The 18,188-nt window shown below is 44.9% G+C and overlaps 1 protein-coding gene across 1 annotated transcript; it reads right to left on the reverse strand.

Annotated features, from left to right (window-relative positions):
• Positions 1–431: 431 nt before the first annotated feature.
• KISS1R (KISS1 receptor) lies at positions 432–17,177 on the reverse strand. Its single transcript, XM_026698444.2, has 5 exons — positions 16,873–17,177; positions 15,965–16,089; positions 7,776–7,911; positions 3,291–3,529; positions 432–1,580 (listed from the first exon to the last, which is right to left on the reverse strand). Exons 1-5 carry the CDS (start codon positions 17,114–17,116, stop codon positions 1,224–1,226), a joined length of 1,101 nt encoding a protein of 366 aa, XP_026554229.1. The 5' UTR covers positions 17,117–17,177; the 3' UTR covers positions 432–1,223.
• Positions 17,178–18,188: the final 1,011 nt, after the last annotated feature.

The raw sequence follows: 18,188 nt of genomic DNA on the forward strand, positions 1-18,188 counted from the left end.
TGCAAGACGGAGTTACAAATCAGGCAGGGTGTCAGAGGCCCTTGAGGAATTAAAATAGTTAAAATGCAGTGATAACTATCAAGCAGCCAACTCTTGCTCATAAAGTGAAACCCTTTAGCAGAGAGGTCATTTAAGCTCTCCAGAAAAAGCACACCCAGGAAAAGCAATCCTCAGATCCATTTGCACCACTTAAAGCTGGTCTCACTCACCTCACAAGATATCCTGAGGAAATCATCCAGATTTAAGGAAAGGTCACATGCCCCCCCAGAAAGGCAGTAAAAAAATCAGTGCCAAGCTTGTATCCTGCCTCTTGGAAGTACACCCCAAAAGGACAGTGCCAGATACCACTAAAGCAGTAAAGGAAGACCCCCTCCCCAGATAGAAAAAGAAATTATGAGGCAGGAAAAAATTCAAACACAATACAAATAACTAAATCACAACAGTAGCTGTTGCTTGTTGAAGCTGAATAGGGAAAATTATCCCATCAATAAACACAGGATTAAATGTCACAAAGCACAGAATTAACCTTCACCAAAAACCAGTTTTAGACCCAAACTCAGAAAGGCTATAGAGACATTCATGTTTGAATGCCGATCTTTCTAGCTAGCCAAGAAGCCTTGCTGAATGTCACTCATCTTGGTTCCCTGTCATTAAAAGCTTCTTTCTGATAGCTCTGCTTCATTATTCAATTATTTCTTCAAAGTGCTGATTGTCCAGGGAAGTATTTCCTCCCAACAGCAGTGTAAAAATCTTAAAACAACCCTTCCCCTTTAAGAAAGTCAAGCCCCAGAAACTCCGGAGACAGGAAGTCTAGGCGTACTGGCAAGAATGTAATAAGGGTGGAACAAAACAAAAGGAGATTGCTTCTAACTACCGGTTCTCTGAACTGCTTAGAAAGTTAAAAAGGGGTTCTATAGAACCGATCAGAACCGGTAGAATCCCACCCCGGGTAACATGGTTGTTAAGTGAATCTGGTTTTCCTCCGTTAACTTTGCTTGTCAGAAGCAAAAAAGGGATCACATGATCCCAGGACACTGCAACCGTCATAAATGTGAGTCAGTTGTCAAGCATCCGCTTGCAAATCACGTGACCATGGGGATGCTGCAATGGTCATAAGTGTGGAAAATGTTCATAAGCCAGTGTTTTTTCAGTGCTTTGAACAGTTCTTACATGAACTATTGTAAGTCGAGGACTACCTGTGCAGGAAAAGTACTTATTTTAACCTACATCCCTGATGAGACAAAGTGCATCTCAATATTGTGGGCCTGGCCAGTGATGTTGCAATGACCCACCCTCTTCTTGAAGGCCAGTGGGAAAACTTTCTTGAAGGCCTTCTGAAAGTTACTGCCCATGAAGGCGTAGACAATAGGGTTGAGGGAAGAATTGGCATAGGACATGCAGTGAGCAAAAATCTTCACCTTGTAAGTATAGTAATTGTGCTGAAAGCTGGAGTCAAAGGCTTGAAAGAGGATCAGAAGCTGCACCGGACCCCAGCAGATGGTGAAGAGAGCAATGATGATGGCCACCATACGAGAGATCTTGGCTCGCAAAGCTTCAGAGAATTCTGTCAGCTGCTGTACCTTTATTGGGTCACAGAAAGGAGGAAGAGGTGTCCCCAATGAAAAGGAAGGTAGAGAGATACCAGGGCGTCATCAAAATATTGGACTAAAATGCCCAGGTTTAAGTCTATTCTTCTTCTTGTTCGGTCTGTCAAGCCCGAAATTGACATATGCGTAGCCATTTTATTTAGCCTTATTATATAATCCTTTTCTTTCTTTCTTTTTGCTGGTTATGGGGGGAAGGGTTTCGAGCTTGCCACATTCCTAAGGTGGGAGGCATGGAGATAGAGAGAGTTGTTTAGGCTAAGTGGTTCTCTTTCCCCGTGGGAACAAAAGCTGACCCTGCTGAAACCTGGAGGTGGAGATTGATGACACCAATCAATGTTGATTTACTTCTATTGGGGAATGTGACTTTTGAGGGCTGTTTCTAATTTCCAATATTATGCAGTGTATTTCCGGGTTGTGTCAGATCCGGAATTACAACAAATGTTTGCCAATTTGATGCTTTCCTAAATAAAAGAGATTGTTTTGGAAGATGGGTGTTGCTCTTTTCTTTTTAAATGGATTTCATCCCTTGGAAACCTGACACGGTTGCTAAGTCGTGTCCAACTCCTTGAGACCTCATGGACACAGCATGCCAGGTTCCCCTGTCCTCCAATGTCTGCCCAAACTGTCAGACCTGTCCCAGCTTGGGCGTTTAGGAAAGAAAGACCCTCGACTCCATTCGTAGCGACAGGTATACTTTTACTAAAGCCAAGTGGTTATAGTGTAAGGAAAGCCAGATCTGAAACCTCCTGCATGAACCAAATAGTTTTCCTTGGTCCTCTTGCTATTGTCCAATGAAGTTCAAATTAGTTGTTTTGGCAACAGTTCTGCAGTCAGCACCTCTTTGGTGAGTGTTTGCATTCTTTCCCATACCTGTGTCCTTGGATCATTCAACTCTTGTCTCGGGTTGGCACTTCTGGTTGCTGTCATTCATTTCCCCCTTCCGAGTATCCTTTCTCCCCCACCCCCTGCAGTTTATGGCATGTTGCCATCAAAGCAAAGTAGAGCTGAAATGGTATCAGAGGTGGTATTCAGTAGGTTCTGACCAGTGGTGGGATTCAATTTTTTTTTACTACCACTTCTGTGGGCATGGCTTGGTGGGCGTGGCAGGGGAAGGATACTGTAAAATCTCCAGTCAGAGGTAGTCAGTTCTCCAAACTACTCAAAATTTCTGCTACCGGTTCTCCAGAACTGGTCAGAACCTGCTGAATACCACCTCTGGTTCTGACCAGTTCTGGAAAACCAGTAGCAGAAATGTTAAGTAGTTCAAAGAACCGGCAAGTACCACCTCTGACTGGCCCCGCCCCCATCTCTTCTCTGCCTCCCGAGTCCCAGCTGATCGGCTGGGTCTTCTTTGGTTGCCCTGCACAGGAGAACGGAGCTGGAAAGCAGGTTAGTGGGGTGGGGAGGGAATGGGGATTTTGCAGTAACCTTCTCTCAGGAGTGGGATGGGGTGGGGAATCGGGATTTTGCAGTATCCTTCCCCTGCCACGCCCACCAAGCCACGCCCACAGAACCAGTAGTAAAAAATTTTGAATCTCACCACTGAGTGGTATGATGACAGTTTTGACATGTCCACCATATCGATGACACTATCTAACCATCTCATTCTTTTTTTAAAAAATTAAGATCTTTCATCTCACATCCAGTTTATCTCAGATACAACATACAGCTTAGAGTACCTACCTGGTAATGGTTATCCGCTGGCGCCACGGTGGGGCGTCCCATCTGGTAAAGCATAGCACTATAGCAGAGGAGGATGGTCAATAAAGGGAGGAGGTAAACTGCTAAAAAGTTGTAGAGGATAAAGGCTCTCTCGTGGTACACGGAAGGGAAGGACTCTCTGCAGAATGTTTGCGGACCGAACCAATAGCCTTCTATCAGCTGATTGTAAATCAACACCGGGATGGAGACAAGGAAGGAACCTGTGAAGAAAAAGGATCAAGGCTGGCAACTCTATCTCACCTCCTGTTCTGGAGGCCTTTATTTGTCCATTTGTTGATAGAAGAGGTCCTCAACTTACAACCATTCATTAGGGACCACTCAATAGCAATAGCACTTAGACTTATATACTGCTTCATGGTACTTTACAGCCTTCTCTAAGCAGTTTACAGAGTCAACATATTGCCCCCCCCCCAACAATTTGGGTCCTCATTTTTACCCACCTCAGAAGGATGGAAGGCTGAGTCAACCTTGAGCCTGGTGGGATTTGAACTGCCAAATTGCAGTCAGCCAGCAGAAGTAGCCTGCAGTACTGCACTCTAACTCCTGCGCCACTGTGGCTCAAACTTACAACAGCAATGGAAAAAGTGTCTTATGACCATTTTTTTACACTTATAACCACTGCAGCATCCCTGCGGTCACCTGACCAAAATTTAGATAATCGTCAGTTGGTTCATATTTATGACAGTTGCAGTGTCCCAGGGTCATGCGATGACTTTTTTGTGACCTGACAGATAACAGATAATCAGAGTTGGAAGGGACCTTGTAGGTCATCTACTCCAACCCTCCACCCAAGTAGGAGATGCTACACACCATTTCTGACAGATGGCCATCCAGTCTCTTCTTGAAAGCCTCCAGTGATGAAGCTCTCATAACTTCCGAGGGCAACTTTTGTTCCATTGGTTGATCGTTCTCACTGTCAGAAAGTTTCTCCTTATTTCCAGGTTAAATCTCTCCTTGTTCAGTTAAATCAATGGGGAAGCCAGATTCATTTAACAACTATGTACTCACTTAGCAACTGCAGTGGTTTCCACTTAACAATTGTGGCAAGAAAGGTCATAAAATGGAGCAACATTCCCTTAACAACTGTCTCGATTAGGGTATATAAATTTAAGTGCTATTGCTTTTGTGATTCTAAACATAGGGTACTTTGTATCAGCAGGACAGGAGGTGGTGGTGTCAATCACTGTAGCACAGCAAACCCTTACCAATCTTAATACAATACTGGGAGATAACCCATGGAGGTAGGGCCTCAGTTGGACTTAACAAAAGGTCCCTGGGAAGCACACAGGAGTGCAAACTTAGCATCTGTCTCAGTGGTGGGATTAGATTTTTTTACTACCGGTTCTGTGGGCATGGCTTGGTGGGCATGGTGTGATTTGGTAGGCATGGCAGGGGAAGGTTACTGCAAAATCCCCCTTCCCTCCCCACCCCACTAACCTGCTTTCTAGTTCTGTTCTGCTGTGCAGGGCAACCAAAGAAGACCCAGCTGATCAGCTGGGACTCAGGAGGCAGAGAATAGATGGGGGCTGGGCCAGTCAGCGGGGGTATTTGCTGGTTCTCCGAACTACTCAAAATTTCCACTACCAGTTCTCCAGAACTGGTCAGAACCTGCTGAATACCACCTCTGATCTGTTTGTAATGTCTTGTGGCAGCTGATCTTTTCCCCAGGAATTTATGAGCACTAGCAACTTAGAAATTGAATTCCAAGCATTGCACAGCTTTTAAGCAGGGGTGGGATTCTAGAGGTTTGCACCTATTCACTAGAATCGGTTGTTAACATTCTAAGCAGTTCGGAGAACCTGTTGTTAGAAGAAATTACTGGGCTAATCCTGTAAGGAAGGCAGGAAGGAAACATTCTGGTGTTGCTTACAGAAACTGCCTCTCCGTTAACCCTTATTACATTCTTGGCAGGACTGGACTTCCTGTCTCAGGAACTTCTCTGGAGTTTTTTTTCCCTCCTTTGCTGGTACTTTGCTTGTATGCAGTGACCAAAGTTACAATGGCACTGAAAAAAGTGACTTATGACCATTTTTTACACTTACGACTGTTGCAGCATCCCCACAGTCATGAGAGGCCAGGAAAGATGCGTGCCTCGATGTGAGTGATATTGAATTGGCCACTCCCAGCCAACAACATGACCACCAAGCCACGTCCACCCAATCACATGACCCCCAAGCCACGCCCACCACCTAAGCCACGCCCACAGAACCGGTTGTTAAAAAATTTGAATCCCACTCCTGCTTTTAAGAAATACTTGATAGCATCACAGTAATGTCAGAGGCATTCCTGGACACTCTGGGCAAACTTTGGAACAGTGTGATTCCAGATGCATTTCACTGCCCAGAATTCCTTTTGTGGAGTCTTTGGTGTTATCTGAGCTTGGTTGTTTACTTGCAGATGTGTCATTACCAGACTAGGTTACACTTTTACCGATCTCGGAAGGATGGAAGCCTGAGTAGCATTGATGCCTCCTAAGCTTTGGCACCCTAGCCAGTGCTTACTAGGCCTTAGCTAAAGCTGACCCTGGGCATCACAACACACATACAAAAAGGAAAGGAGACCTCCACAGTCCTTGCAACTCTGTTATATTGTTACTGGTTGCGTTGTAATGACAAATTGCTGATTTCCTCATTTAGCCCCTGCCGTTAAGAGGATCCCACAGCTTCCAAGATGCTTTTCAACTGACCAGAGTATCCTAGTATCCTACAGACCTAGGATTGCCTGGGCAGTTGAAAAGCAACTTGGAAGCTGATAACAAACCATTTCAACTCTGTCACCAAGAAAACTGAAGAAATGTGCCCATGAAGACACAGAGACCACATTTGGCTCAAAAGAGAATTTATCTATTGAGCAGCCCAGTGGATCTATAGCCCTGTTTCTCAATCTTGGCTAGTTCAAGATGCATGGGTTTCAACTTGCAGAATACCCCCGCCAGCACTGGATCTTCATAGCAATAGCACTTAGATTTATATACCTCTTTGCAGTGCTTTACAGCCCTCTCTAAGCTGTTTACAGGGTCAGCATAGTTCCCCCAACAATCTGGGTCCTCATTTTACCAACCTTGGAAGGATGGAAGACTGAGTCAACCTTGAGCTGGTCAGGATCAAACTCCTGGCAGTGGGAATGCAGAGTTAGCCTGCAATACTTCATTCTAACCACTGCGCCAATCAGCTCTTGCCAAGGTTGATAAACACTGACCTATAATAATTATATGCCATTGATGCTTAGGTTTAAAATAAGGAATTTATTAAACTTAGCAGCTAAAACAATAATTGCTTAACAATGGAAAATCTTAGATCAGGGGTGTCAAACTGGATTTCTTCGATCAGCATTGTCGTTCTCTCCCACGGACTGGCTGGGGAGAGGTAGGGGAGACAGGACAGACACATCCGGTAGCACCCTGTTGGGGTGGTGGGTATGCCCCCTGTGCCCGTTTTCGGCCTGGATGGCCTCCTGCAACACTTTGCCAGCCCGTTTTCACGAGCAGAGGCACCACGGCCTGGTCCTTCATTATTTCCAAGCCACCCCCGCCAGATTTAAGCACCCTTTAGTTTGACACCTCTGCCTTAGATAATCCAAAAATGAGAAGTGGGTTAACAAGACTTCTTGAATTGCTGTGTTAGAAGAGGTTTATGTATAAAGTTACAATCAGGGTTTTTCTGCAGGGAGGCAGATAAGAAAGTCAAGACAGTGGCCACAATGATTCAGTCAAAGCTCCGCCCCCTTTTCACATGCGCCCTCAAAGAAGGCAGGGCTTCAGTCACACGGTTGCAAACACAACCTTGAATTGCAAGCTGAATATTGAAGCATTAGGAGCCAGAACCACAATTCTATCAGTTTTCAATTGGGAGGACTTTATGCAGGGGTAGTATTCAGCAGGTTCTGAGCACTTCTGGAGAACCGGTAGCGGAAATTTTGAGTAGTTCGGAGAACCGGCAAATACCACCTCTGACTGGCCCTGCCCCCATCTCTTCTCTGCCTCCCGAGTCCCAGCTGATTGGCTGGGTCTTCTTTGGTTGCCCTGCACAGGAGAACAGAGCTGGAAAGCAGGTTAGTAGGGTGGGGAGGGAATGGGATTTTGCAGTATCCTTCCCCCAGGAGTGGGGAGGGAATGGGGATTTTACAATATCTTTCCCCTGCCATGCCCACCAAGCTACACCCACCAAACCAAACCACACCCACCAAGCCACACCCACAGAGCCACACCCACAGAGCCAGTAGTGAAAAATTTTGAATCCCACCACTGACTTTATGTATTATCTGAATGGTAGCAGACCTATCACTGGCAATTAGTATGATACATGGCAAACATGGAAGATATTTATTAGTTTTTTCTCTAATTTTTTTTACTTCATAGCAGATGTTTTTGCCCATGTAAAAGACATTCAGTTATTTGATCATGTTGGTGAACAATTCTAACTGACCCTGGAGGCTGCCCCTACTCACCAAGCCAAATGCTGATGATGACAGTTACGGCAACTCGTGGTGTGCGCCGTCGCAGGGACTGAAGTGGAAAGACAGTCACATACCACCGGTCCACACTCATGGCCGTCAGGGTGACACAGGTCGCTTGCACTGAGACCTATGGAGCCAAACCAAGGGATTTGAAACACGAAACAAAATGCACAGGTATAGTATAGGTGGTACCTCACTCAATAGTGGTGATTGTGAGAGGGATCTTGGAGTCCTAGTGGACAACCATTTAAATATGAGCCAGAAATATGCAGCAGCTGCCAAAAAAGCCAACACAGTTCTAGGTTGCATAAACAGAGGGATAGAATCAAGATCACGTGAAGTGTTAATACCACTTTACAATGCCTTAGTAAGGCCACACTTGGAATGCTGCATCCAAGTTTGGTCACCATGATGTAAAAAAGATGTTAAGACTCTAAAAAGAGTGTAGAGAAGAGCAACAAAAATAATTAGGGGATTGAAGGCTAAAACATATAAAGAATGGTTGCAAGAACTGGGTATGTCTAGTCTGATGAAAAGAAGGACTAGGGGTGACATGAGAGGAGTGTTCCAATATCTCAGGGGTTGCAACAAAGAAGAGGGAGTCAAGCTATTCTCCAAAGCACCTGAGGGCAGGACAAGAGGCAATGGGTGGAAACTAATCGAGGAGAGAAGCAGCCTAGAACTAAGGAGAAATTTCTTGACAGTTAGAACATTTAATCAATGGAACAACTTGCCTCCAGAAGTTGTGAATTCTCCAACACTGGAAGAAATTGGACAGCCATTTTTCTGAAATGGTGTAAGGTTTCCTGCCTAAGCAGGGGGGTTGACTAGAAGACCTCCAAGGTCCCTTCCAACTCTGTTTATTCTATTCTGTTCTGTTCTACTCTACTCTATTCTACTCTACTTTATTCTCGTTGGAATTCTTTGCAATGTTTTCGATTATTTTGCGGATTTTACTTTGCTGACTTTCCTATTAACTCGAAACAGATACAATTATGGGAAGAGAGGAGGTCACTTGTAGAGGTTCACTGTACACAGAGATAGTTCGAAAATTCCATTTTTCTCAGGCTCTACTCCAAATGCAGCTTCTTTGCTTTTTATATTGGGCATTCTATGGCCTGTGAGCCACATCTGACCCTTTGGATGTTTCTGTGCAGCCCATGGCAGTGGCTTCAGTGGCAGTGGCAGTGGTAATAACTGCAGCAGCAGGTCTAGTAGTTCAGCTCTCCACAACAGTACCAGTTTTCTATGCGGACCTGTGGGAAAATTAATCCCCACCTCTGTCCTATGTGAATCCCAGCATGGTCTGAAAGGGCAGAAAAACAGAATGACACAGTTGGAAGGGACCTTGGAGGTCTTCTAGTCCAACCCGCTGGTCAAGCAGGAAAACCTCTACCATTTCAAACAAATGGTTGTCCAATCTCTTCTTAAAAACTTCCAGTGTTGGAGCACCTACCACATCTGGGGTCAAGTTGTTCCACGGGTTAATTATTCTCACTGTCAGGAAATTCCTCCTGAGTTTTAGATTGATTCTCTCCTTGATTAGTTTCCATCCATTGCTTCTTGTCTTGCCTTTAGGTGCTTTGGAGAATAGCTTGACCACCATCCCTCTTCTTTGTGGCAGCCCCTTAAATATTGGAACACTGCTGCACCTAATCCACAAAACTCTTGCCCCTTCTGTGATAGTGCACAGAAAGCTATCATGATTTGCTTGTTTGTTCGTTAACTGTATATTTGACTGACTATGGGTGGACTACAGAAAAATATAAAGATAAAAAAGATCATACAGGTAATTTTCGACTCACAGTTGTAATTGAACTCAGAATTATATTTGTAAGTTGTTGTCATCATTAAGTGGATCCCCATGTGATCAGACCTGATTTTATGATCTTTTTAGCAGCAAGTTGTTAAGCAAACACAAGGGTCCTTAAGTGAACAGAATGGCCATTAAGTGAATCAATTTTACGCAATTTTATCAATTTTGGCTGGAAACCAGAAGTAAAGATTGGAAATGGTCAAAAAACATCAAAAATTGGAGTCCACAGGATGTTGCAAATGGCCGTAAAGATGAGCCAGTTGCCCAGCACCCAAAATGTGACCACGTGACCATGGTGGGTGTATGTGGTTGTGTGGTTGTTGTAACTTCAAAATTGTAAAAATGTAGCTTTTGTTATAATTTTGAACGGTCGCTCTGTAACAATAATAAGTCAAGGACAACTTGTACAAAAAGGTTAAAATTAAGAAAATTAAATAGGAAACTGAACACCAGGAGGGTTTTCAAGTGACATGAGGGTGAGGGACTTCTGAGGGATCCTTGGTGCTCTCTGAGCTTGCTTATTTTCTTGCAGACGTTTCATTACCGAAACTAGGTAACATCATCCGTGCTAGACATTTGGCTAACGAAAGAAGAAAACAACCAAGAAGCCCAGAGAGTACCAAGGATCCTTCCTTCCAACCCTGAGCTACAAGTATTCTCCTTTAACTGGGGATTTTCTCTCAATCCTATCCGCCATCCTCAACACATTGTGTCCCTGTCAGGGTCCCAAGCCAGCCAGCAGAGTAAGTTCTAAGGCTCTTCCAGAAGCCAGGAATGTAGGAGATGATCTTATATCCAATGGGAGAATAACGATAACATTTGGACCATTTAGACCCCTAACATTTTGGGCACCAGGGACCAGTTCTATGGAGAAAGGTTTTTCCACAGACCGGAGGGTGTGCATCAGTGATGGATTCAAAAAATTTTATTACTGGTTTTTTGGGCGTGGCTTGGTGGGCGTGGCATGGCTTGGTGTGGCGTGGCTTGGTGAGCGTGGCAGGGGAAGGATACTGCAAAATCTCTATTCCCACCCACTCCTGGAGAAAGGTTACTACTGGTTCTCCGAACTACTCAAAATTTCCCCTAGCGGTTCTCCAGAACTGGTCAGAACCTACTGAATACCACCTCTGGTGTGTATGGCTTCATGTGCTGCCTGCATCCCATGAATGAGGCCTCGCTTTTTGCACATCCCGGTTTCTGGCATGCCGCAACCCAGTTTCTGGCATGCCATGGACAGGGGCCGATCCATGGACCGGGGGTTTGAGGACCTCTGATTTAGACAAATAAACAACCCTATAGTGCAGGGGTGTCAAACTCATTCATTGAGGGCTGCATCAGGATTGTGTTTGACCTCGGTGGGCCAGGGTCAGCGTGGCCAGGGTGAATGTGGCCAGATCAACATCACTTGTGTGGGGGATGCCTGTGGTGGCCCAAGCATTCTGCCAGCGAAAATAGGGTCCTGAGCCCCATTTTTGGCTGCAACGGTGTCCTGCAACCCACGGCCCTCCTGAGCTCCGATTTCATTGGCAGATGCACCGTGGGCCGACATTCAATGTTTCCAGAGCAGCTCCATGGGCCAGATCTAAGCACCAGTGGGCCTTGAATTTGACCCACCTGCTATATAGTGCTTTACAGCACTTTCTGGGTGGTTTACAATATGCATTATTTGCATATTGCCCTCAACAATCTGGATCCTGAGAATGTTCCAAAGGAAACAAAGGTCCACAGCAGAAAAGGCTCTTTTCCATCCCACCTCCAAGAAATACTACATCTCTGGAGGAAACTGCAGCAGGAAGAGATAATGCTGTTATATCTCTTTTAAACATGCACCACATGTACACAAAAGGCATGTGGATGTGTCTGTAATCAGTCATAATCACCATCAACATTTTTATCCCGCCCCCCCTTTTTTTTTTGTACTGGGCATCATGATAGCGCTTGGTCATACCTAATGCAGAACTATAGCAGTTTTACCAAGTGGAGGCTGCCCTCTGCCACTCTGTAAGAGTAACCGTTTATCACCGTTAGCAAAGACATTGCTCTCTATTACGCTAGAAACGATTGGGCTTTTTATCCCTCTGCTCTGATTGATAGGGTCTCCTCGGGTTAATAGTCAGAGAGAGGTGTGAGTCATATCAGATCCATGTTATAACAAGTGTGAATTAACTATTTTTTGAGTGCAATGTTAAAATATAAGCTTTTTTTCTAGATAGAAACTAGAACAGCAAGCAAATCTTAAGGAGAAAGACAAGCATGTGTCAACTTCGACATGCCATGACAGCATGCTTATGAACAGGTCATTCTTACTTAAATTATTTGATTTAATAAACAAATTAAATAAATAAAGGATTATATATATATATATATGGCATTCAGCTTTGTTCAGGTATTTTCCCACGACATTGTAGTTGTGCTTTTAAAGTTGTAGCAATGTTTCGGCAGAATCTCATCTGCCATCATCAGGCTTCTGGTTGTGTCCATCAGAAGCCTGATGATGGCAGATGAGATTCTGCCGAAACGTTGCTACAGCTTTAAAAGCACAACTACAATGACATGGGAAAATACCCGAACAAAGCTGAATGCCATACATGTAAGTACCCGTGAAAACTTAAGAAAATATATATAGATGAACACTATACAGAAGCCTGATGATGGCAGATGAGATTCTGCCAAAACATTGCTACAACTTTAAAAGCACAACTACAATGACGTGGGAAAATACCCGAACAAAGCTGAATGCCATACATGTAAGTACCCGTGAAAACTTAAGAATATATATATGTATGTATGTATGTATGTATGTATGTATGTATGTATGTATGGCATTCAGCTTTGTTTGAGATTCTGCCGAAACGTTGCTACAACTTTAAAAGCACAACTACAATGACGTGGGAAAATACCTGAATAAAGCTGAATGCCATACATGTAAGTACCCGCGAAAACTTAAGAAAACAAATACACACACACACACACACACACACACTGATGGGAACTCATACTCACACACAAACAGCACCGATTCACAACAGATACAGTACAGGTAGTCCTCAACTTACCACCGTTCATTTAGTGACTGTTCAAAGTTGGAAGTTACCATGAACACCCTTTCTATCTATGCTGCAAGAGAGCTCAGGGTGAGTTGACTCCTTCCTATGATGTCATTTAGCTGGGGAGTCTGTACTAAGATATAAAAGCCAGCCCCTGGGAGAGACCCCAGCTTTGGCGAAGATACTTGACAGACTGAAAGGTGTCTCTGAAAGCACAAAATGAATACAGAAATATGTCTTACCTTCTCCGGATGAATCAAGGGAGGGGCTGGGCTCTCTCACAGCATAGATAGAAAGGGCATCCACGGTAACTTCTACCAACGCCCATTCTCCTCCATGCCGTATCGAGAGCCCAGGATGGGACATACCAAACGAGGGATTACTTAGAGCGATGGAAGGAATGACCCCCACCCCCCCGAAAGGGCCGTTTACCAGTAGAAGGTTGTTGCCTGCCAAATGCTTCCGCACGTTGGTCTTGGCGTTGGGAGTATGGCCTCTGAGAGCGGGGGAAGCGGGATGAGGTCTCCACTCAAAAGGCAGGAGGGCGATGAGGAGCAGGGCAATAGTCAGCTTTCTTCCCAGAAGAAGAGAGAATTTTATGTTTATGTCTGGTTTCAATGAGAGCATCACCAAAAAGCTTATCTCCTGCGAATGGAACTGAAGCCAGCTTCCATTTTCGGCGTGACTCCACCTGCCAGTTTCGGAGCCATAACAGTCTTCTTGCTGCTACTGAAGATGCCATGGCCCTGGATGTAAATTTGGCAGAATTGAGAGTGGCATCCGCAGTGAATTCCAGCGCTGCGATAATCTTATTAAGGTCTTGGTGAGACCGAAGGTCAGAAGCAGGCAATCTGTTCTGGAGTTGGTGCAGCCACCGTATGGATGCCCTCATGAAAAAGGATGCTGCTGTTGAAGCCCAAACAGCCCATGCAGCGGCCTGGTGATTGCGCTTGAGGGTCTGTTCAGAACATTTATCATCCCGTTTCAGGATATCTTCTGGCTCCGTGGAAGTGCCAGAAGATGAGAACGAGGCCAGAACCGGAATGTCAACAGAAGGCACTGCCAGGGCATTGTCCAGAGCTGCGCTGACATTGTAGAAACGCTTATCCAGAGAAGATGGGTGAGGACCTGCCGAAGGGGAAGCGCACTGTTCCTTGACCATGTCCAGGAACAAAGTGGGAGAAGGCAAAACCTCTGCATGCACTACAGGCTTGGAGAAGAGCGAGTCTCCCTGGCTAGAGGGAATTCCTTGTGGCTCGGGAGCCACTTCCTCCGGTGACAGCTTGGCAGTGACCAAGGCCTTGCTGAATAATGGACTGAAGAGAGAAGGTTTGAAGACCAATTCAGAGGATGTCTGCTCTGGGCGAGAGTCCTCCCCCTCTGAAAGATTTTGGTCAAAGGTCTCGCCCTCTTCACGTTCTGAACGAGGAGTAACTGTGTTCAGATGGTGAAGCCCTTCCCTCCTCATCAGCCTCCTCCCATTCTGGTAGAGAAGAATGGACCCTGAGGTCCTGGGGCCTGTGGAAATCAGGGTGATGAGGCAAGGAACTTATAGATTGAGAAGGGAGAAGGGCCTGAACCCTTTCCAGAGGTCGAAGGATTTGCTTGAAGCCTTCAGCCAATCCCTGCCTAATGGCCAAAGAGACAACATCTTGGATATCCCCTCGTCTATGCTCAAAGGTAGAGGCAGAAGGCCGAAGGAGTGAAGGTGACTTCAGGCCTAGATTGAGAAGAGGTTCAAGGCCTGGAGGGATGGGGAGGAGCATAGGGCCCAGAAGCCTGTTGGAAGTAAGGCCCAGATCTGCTTAGATCCTGAGGATCATATGGTACTGCAAAGGCCTCAGGAGACCAGGATGGAGGATGGAAAGGCTCATAGATAATTTCTCCTCCCCTGGGAGGGCTTGGCTGGGGCCCACAGGTATCACCTGAAACCTGCTGTAGTTGCACTCCCTTCTGTTGAATAGTTCTGTTGAACTGCCTCTCCAGGGCCGCATGTCTGCGCTTCTCTGCCCTCAACTCAGCCTAAGTTGCCTTCTTAGGGGCTAGAGCCTTAGCTCTCATTTTAGCAGCCACCTCCCTCTGAACTGATTGGGTGCGTTGCCTACGACTTTTTCTCTTATTGGGTTTAAGAGACTGTTCCACTGGGGGGGGGGGGAAACTCTGCCTGACCCTTATCTTGCTCCATTTGAAGAATAAAGGCTCTTACGATGGAAAGAAACTGTTTTTGTAAATTTTTTGTATTAAGCCCCTTAGGGTATAAATTGGCCCCCGGGCTTACAAAATGGCTGCTCACCTAGTGGTGGAAGGCTTCAATCCAAGATGGCCGCTGACTATGGGAAACAGGCTCCGAAATCAAAGAATCACTCCTTAGGCTATAAGGAGCCCCAAGCAAAGTCAGCAAAGGAAAAGGTATCTGTCGGCCACACGATCAGCTGGCTGACGCTGTTATTGGTTTGCCGATCGTTTTTTATGACCGCTTAAACCGCAGGCGTGGGGGAGGTCTGCAGATGCTGCCCAAGTTGCCTACACAGCGCTCTGGCAACGCTGCTCCCAACGTTGCAGGAGAGAGAGCCCTGCTCTCCTGGAAGAGCAGCTGCCCAGATCCCTAGCAGCTGCTTGAAGCGAGGAAAATGTACTGAAGATCGCTGGTAACAGAACGCTTTCAGAGACACAGCTACTGACTGAAAGGAGCTCAGTCAAAAGCTGGGCTCCCTCCCGGGGGCTGGCTTTTATATCTTAGTACAGACTCAGCTAAATGACGTCATAGGAAGGAGTCAACCCATCCTGGGCTCTCGATGCAGCATGGAGGAGAAAAAATGGCTTATGACCGTTGCAACATCTCCAGGGTCATTTGAATGCTTGAGAAGTGGTTCAACTCATATTTTGGCCAGATTCACTTAACAACTGTTACTAACTTAACAAGTGTAATGATTCACTTAACAATTATGACCAGAAAGATCGTAAAATGGGACAATGTCCCCTAAACAATGGTCTCGCTTAGCAACAGAAATTTTAGGGTCAATTGTGGTCATTGGTTGAGGATTACCTGCATGTACCTACAGGCTACTCTCATTCACTATTTCCCATATCTATGCACAGACCCATAAATATAATACCGTTATACTTCTCAAGGATCTTCATTGTGGATGCTGTTTTGAAGATTTGATTTCAAAATGAGCTAAAATGAGTTTTACATTTCTGACCTGAGAAGATACGAAACACCACAATTCTGATATGGCACTTGAAATTAGCTAGGAAATTACCCTGGGGGAAAAAAGACCTGAAGAGAGAAGTTTCCAAATTCAGACACTGCTCACCTGTTGGATGTAGTTGACAAATTTACATAGGAATTCTCCAAAGATCCAGCCCGGAAGTGGATACAGCATTGCAGTGAAGGGAACGCAACAAACCAGGAAAATGATGTCGGTGGTAGCCAGGTTGGCTGTTGAAGCAAGAGCACAGGCTGCTGGTCTTTAAACAGTGATGAAATTTGCCTATGTCTCTCCCTTTATCAAGCTGGCTTAGAACCAAGCATGCGTTCAAAAGAAGATCAGAATACAACAAGACACTAATGAGAACCTGCAGGAGGTGGCTATCTTAGGGATGTGTCAATTTCCATAAGCATAAGAATGTTAAAGTGGGAAAAGGAGGGAAAAGCTAGCACCTCAATTATCACTTTAAGAAAATCCACTTTTTTCTATTACACTTTTTCAGTAGTTTTTTTTTACGATGTAGAAAGAAAATCCGAGGCTGTTTTTATTACCCTGAAATTCTCAATTCAGTTCTTCACTTCTTTGTACTCTTATAAACATCTATCCATCATATCTCTCTCTCTCTCTCTCTCTCTAACATGACTAACTAAATGGTTAATTTTTAAGTGCCTGATATTAATTTAACCTTTTAATGTTAATTATTTACTTATTATTTATTTATTATATTTAGAAACCTGCCATCACCCTCCCAGAGCAATGAATGTACTAATGGGAGGATGGAAAGGTATGCTTATGATTATTTTAGCTCAGTCTTCTTCAAACTGTGCCCTCCAGGTACATTGTGCTACAACTTCCATGTTCATACTTTTAAGGAAGCTGGAATAAGCTGGTGATCACCATACAACTACCTATTACATTGAATCTCTCTATCTCATTTGAGTTGTTGGTCCCAGTTTAAAAGCATCTCTTTCATTACAACCCTTCCCCATCTGAATGCCTCCAAATTGTCTTACCAATGTAGTAGTTGGTCACTGTCCTCATTGGCTTGTGTCTGATGATGACGTAGATTACCAGAGAGTTGCCCAATAGCCCAACTAACATCAGAATGGCAAAGAAGAGTGGGACCAGCCAGGCGTCCACCAAATATGGGGGAGTGGGTGGCTCCGAGCCATTAGCGCACAACTCGGCAGTGCAGGCAGAATTGTTCAGAAAGAAGTAGGATTTGTTGAAATCAGAAATGGATGCTTCCTCTACCATATTCTTCTTTATTTTCCCAGCTGAACCGTGGACTGTTCAGCTTCGTTCGTTCCCAGAATGGTTCATCGGCTTGTAAAATGGGAGAAGATCTGCTCAAATCTGGATGTTGTAGGTGCTTGAGAGGGGATGGGGTGGGGGAGCCTAAAGTAGATTATTCTGGCTCAAGAAAATCTTAGGAGACTTATGTCCTAGTGCTGTGACAATCATCATTCCTCTGTGGTCAACTTACAGAATCCAAAATTCACACTGATCCTGTTTCAGAAACTTCACAACATGCAGATACAGCTCAAAAAAAATTACAGTAGCTCAGTTTTTCAAAATTGCAAGCAACTAGGTCATGCTCTTCCGAAGTGCATGCTCTGAAGATCCTAAATACCTGCGGCAGGTCCAAAACAAGGCAAAAATCAAAACATTTTATGTTCACCTGTATCGAGGGATTCTGAGATTCTGGATTTCCACCTGGATGCACTTTTCCTCTAAACTCCTGGATGATTGGCAAATGAATCGACTTTGTCAGAAAGTTGTCTGGCTCCAGCTATCCTCCTAGTTGCACCAGGTAGGAGACAGAGGTGATCAAATCCAAACAGAACAGTTCTTGTCCCAGTGGAAAGCTGATGGATTCCTCCCGTGTCTTTATGCAACGGCATAGCCTGCCTGGTGTGGCACCTTCTTCGTCAATGTCTTAAGAACGACTTTGCTTCTAAGCAATCTTCACAGATGAGTCCTGGAGGCAGTAAACTAGCCAGCAGATAAAAGAGGTGGGGCCTAAAGTGCAGGTGGTGGGAGAGAGCAGAGATTTTGAGTGGAAGATGGAATAGCTTTGTTTGAGGTTCAGCTGCTGCTACCGTATGCTGCTATGGTAAACTGTGATGTTCTGTGTATCTGTTTAGAACTTCTTCTTTTTAAGCTTTTTCTTTCTGAGAGAAGTTGAAAAAGGATTGATTGAACCATGCCAACTAAAATGTTTTTGCTGGTTTTAGTCCTCCTTTGATCCTTAAGTGCTTCTTTGTGTGCCTGTTTTGTTCCTTTAACACCCGCCCCCCCCCCCCCCCCCAGTCCATTTGTTGACTGC

This window comes from Pseudonaja textilis, chromosome 1 (assembly GCF_049901715.1).
Source record: "Pseudonaja textilis isolate UNSWEBS1 chromosome 1, rPseTex1.2, whole genome shotgun sequence".
Lineage (NCBI taxonomy): Eukaryota > Metazoa > Chordata > Lepidosauria > Squamata > Elapidae > Pseudonaja > Pseudonaja textilis.